Source organism: Triticum urartu, chromosome 1A (genome assembly GCF_056163025.1).
Source record: "Triticum urartu cultivar PI428250 chromosome 1A, HENAU_Tu73, whole genome shotgun sequence".
Lineage (NCBI taxonomy): Eukaryota > Viridiplantae > Streptophyta > Magnoliopsida > Poales > Poaceae > Triticum > Triticum urartu.
In genome coordinates this window covers 432,028,362-432,032,397 of record NC_141873.1, presented here as the reverse complement: position 1 = coordinate 432,032,397, position 4,036 = coordinate 432,028,362, and the positions used below count along the sequence as shown (strand labels likewise).

At 40.4% G+C, this 4,036-nt stretch overlaps 1 protein-coding gene across 1 annotated transcript; it reads left to right on the top strand.

Annotated features, from left to right (window-relative positions):
* Positions 1 to 1,730: 1,730 nt before the first annotated feature.
* LOC147991568 (uncharacterized) lies at positions 1,731 to 3,047 on the top strand. The gene is made up of 3 exons (XM_087538730.1): positions 1,731 to 1,805; positions 1,848 to 2,077; positions 2,807 to 3,047. The coding sequence occupies exons 1-3, from the start codon at positions 1,731 to 1,733 to the stop codon at positions 3,045 to 3,047; spliced, it is 546 nt and encodes a 181-aa protein (XP_087394856.1).
* Positions 3,048 to 4,036: the final 989 nt, after the last annotated feature.

Below are 4,036 nucleotides of genomic sequence, written 5' to 3'. Positions count from 1 at the left end.
GAAAAAGATTACACTTACACAAAACTGACAAGAACTAGAACAAAAAAGTATCAGTCCAAGTTGCTTTCAAACAAACAAAAAAAGAAAAATTGACCACCCAAGGTTAGGCACAGGCCCTGTCGCTGCTAGATACTTGAACTCGAGCCCGTGTGCGAATCCCTAGTAATCCGCACAACACAGGGCCCGCCGACCAGGGCCCACAGGTCATGAGAGAGAGAGAGAGCGAGCGCCGTGTATAAGCGCTCAGGTAAGTGTTCAGAGGAGTTCGACCAGTGAGCCTCGACTGCGCTTATAAACAGGTCTGGAGCCCCCTCGACTAGTGAGGTGGGACTAAACACACAGCACATGCGCACGCCGCACTGCACATCCGCGCGGACGAGCTATCTGGGCCGAAAAACGGCCCAATAGCCTCCATCTACTACAAACACCCCACCAATAAGCCCAGTTAAACAAACTAGAGGGGGGGGCAAAGAAAATATAAACTACAAGAAAAATGTTTGAAACTGAAAATATATAAATTCAAATACTAGTTCACAGGTAATAACTTTAAATACGAAAAATATAAATGAAAATAATTTTAGCTCTGCACCACGGATGATAAAAAAAGGAGAAAATATGATACAAAAACAATGAACCTCTAAAAAGAAGAGAACTTAATAGCCTATCTGTTAAATGTACATTATTTAAAAAACCAAATTAAATATTACTTTCAAGTTCAACTACTAAAATGCAAAAAGTTCAAACATATAAAGTTTGTCAATTATGCTAAATTTCTTATTTATATAAAGTCTGACAAGTTCAACTACTAAAATAAAAGAATTTCAAACATATAATGTTTGTCAATTCTGTCAATTATGCTAAATTTCTTATTTATAGAAGTTCAAATAGAATTTATTTGTCAATTCTGCTAAATTTCTTATTTATATAAAATCTGTCTACACCTCAACGAACGATCTGGTGGTAAAATAATCTCAATCCCCCAACCCACCCGAAAAAACAAAACAAAAACTCAGTTCAAACATACATATGACATAAGTACTAAAAAAGTACGATCAGTCAGGCCACTCACACCACTCTGACACCAAATTTCAAAACCGCACACTATATGAAATTACATTTCAGTTCACACAGCACTAAACCATAAGTGCACTAAAATGAGAATACAAAAATTGTAAAGGCCTAACTTATGTTAGTACAGATGAAAATAAAATAAGTACCAGTTTTGAGCAACAAATCTATAAATTAGTCTAAAACCCAGGGCACTGAAAAAATGTTTTGAGATAAACTAGTCTACAAGATTTATTGGAAAAACAATACTTAACATCCACATGGAAAAACATCACAAATCATACGTCACCTAAATAGTGCAAAATGCCATCATCACCACCCCTGAGACGTCCAACTAGGGTTTAGCAGGTCATAGCTACAGCTTCACAAGACTAGTCAGTGTAGCAGTAAAAAAGTTAACTTGGACGGTTGCTTCTTCCAGGCCACCACCCTCTCCACCCACTAAGCGGTTGCCGCAAGAGACTGCGAACGGGGACCCCCACGACCACCACACCCACGCCCCAGACGAACCGCCTCCCACACATCCCCGTCGACGCACTGCAAAAAAACCCATTGTCTTCCATCTCTGCCTCATTCATAGAACCACCATTGCCGCTTCAATCTCCACTGCACACAAACCAAAAAATTCTCCCTCCCAAGCCCACAATCGCCGAAGGAAGGCGATGGCGGGGGAACCGTCCGCCAAGCGTCATCATGGCGAGCCGTCAGACAAGAGAAGCAACCTCGTCGACATTCACGTCCCCGGCAAGAAGCGCTTGTACACGAGAACCCTCACATAGGTTGAGCTCCATGGTAAGGAGACGCTGGAGATCGTCTACACCTGCGAACCAGAAAAGGCCGACGAGGTGATGAGCAGGCTCAGGATGAAGGGCGGCGGCTTGTATCCGAGCTTCATCGGAGTTGATGTGGAGTACACCAGCGATGATGAACCTCCACAGATGGCGGTAGTCCTGCAGTTGTGCGTCGAGGAACTCTACTTGGTGTACCACATGGCAGCAGCCACAAAATGGTAACCCATACTAATGTTCATTCATCTGTTGTACTAGTACTACTCACTAAAAACTTCATTAAACTAGTTTCCCAACTAGATGATCTACTATAGTTTCTAAAGTGGATGCACGAGTACATGTTTCTCAAGTTACATGCATTTCTGAAACTATGAACTTGATGCACCAAATTAATTTCTCAACTTGATGTACTAGCATAGATTCTGATCTTGATGCACTAGTATAGTTTATAGAATTGATGTATTAAAAGATGTTTGGTGAAGTGGTATAGGTCCATGTCTTGATGCACATGTTTTTCAAATTAATTTCTGAAACTTGATATAGAATTGATGCACAAAGATGTATCAAGCACTAGTATAGGTCTTTTATTCAACAAAAAACAAAACAAAACTTGAACCAAGCAGCATATATATCATTGAATCTGGTAAAATGATTCTTGAATTTGGTGAAGCATTTGGTGAAGCACTGAAGATAGCAAAAAAGAAAAATAACATGGTGTAGTTAAATTTAATTTCAGGACTTTGTGTACTAGTTTCTGAACAACATTCATCCATGACTTATACTATATAAGCATCTACCTCATGGATTATCACTTGTAGAACCAAAAAGCAGAAGAATTAAATCTTCAAAAAAGAAGACTAATCTTTAAATGTGTGTCTCCCCCCTTGCAGGCCCAAGCGCCTCAGAGACTTCCTGCAGTAGGAGAAATTGTACACATTTGTCGGTTTCAGCATTCGAGGTGACAAGCAGATGCTGAACAAGTCTGGTTTGGAGATCAACCCCAACAACTTCATCGACATGCAGCGCAAGTGGAAAGATCCAAACACCAAAAAATACTACGACTCCTTGGCCGATGTTGCAGGCAGCGTAATCCACCCATTCTATAGCGACATGAAGAAGAAGATGGACAGGGCAGACCACAAACTGTGGGGGACTAGCCCGCTGCCAGACAACCTCAGCACGTACGCATGAATAGATGCGTACGCCACGTACAAGTCATGGAAGACAATCGACAACATCGTGACAGGTTGGGATATTTCAAAAGAGCAGGAGGCTGACCCCTATTACCACTGCAACTTCGCGGGATGAAGATGCATGAAAGTCTGCATTCGTGTTGCTCGCACTTCTGCCTGTCCTTAATATTGCTGTTTCAGATTTGAAGTTTGCTTTCGTTATGTTCAACCAGCTACCTTATGTTATGTGTGTCAGGGTTTGAACAAGTTTGCCTATGTCGATCATGTACATCGTTTGCTTATGTCGTTCAACAAGTTTGCTAGCTTCCTATTTTGTTCATCCATCATTTGAAGTTGAAGTAGGTTGAAGTTGAAACTTGATGGCTGCCACGCAGCACTAGTCATGCAGAAACAAAAATCACACATGGATATTTTCACAAAAAAACAAAAACTATGGCAGACTAACTAAGGACAACAAGAAATAGTAGACTTGGACGCTCAGTACAGCTTAAACATTTACAGTAGTACTCCCACACTAAGAAATCAGTTTTTAGTTTCAGAAGAACACTAAAAAGACTAAGTTTCAGCCAAGGACAACATTCACTACTAACAGCATCGTGCTAATAGTATTTAGAAATTTACTGAGTACTGCAACAGGAAAAGCAAAGAACAATCAGTACGTATTTCCTAGTCACTAGCATGCTAGGACCGAGAGTTCTGGTACACTTGAACTAACGGTACATTCATTTACAAAATATAAAAAGGAACGTGAAGCCTCAGTTCGCATTCCATAGAACATCGACACACTAAAAGAATAACAGTAATAGTACAAATGAAATCTTAGTACAACTTAGTCTATAAGGCAAGTACTATGATCATACAAAACATTGCCGTGAGAAGAACCACAACCTAGAAAAAAGAAGGCCAAAACTAAATCAAAAGGATATCAGTTCGACCAAGGAGAAAATCACAAGAAAACAAAATAGAAGCATCAGCCCACATTGACCA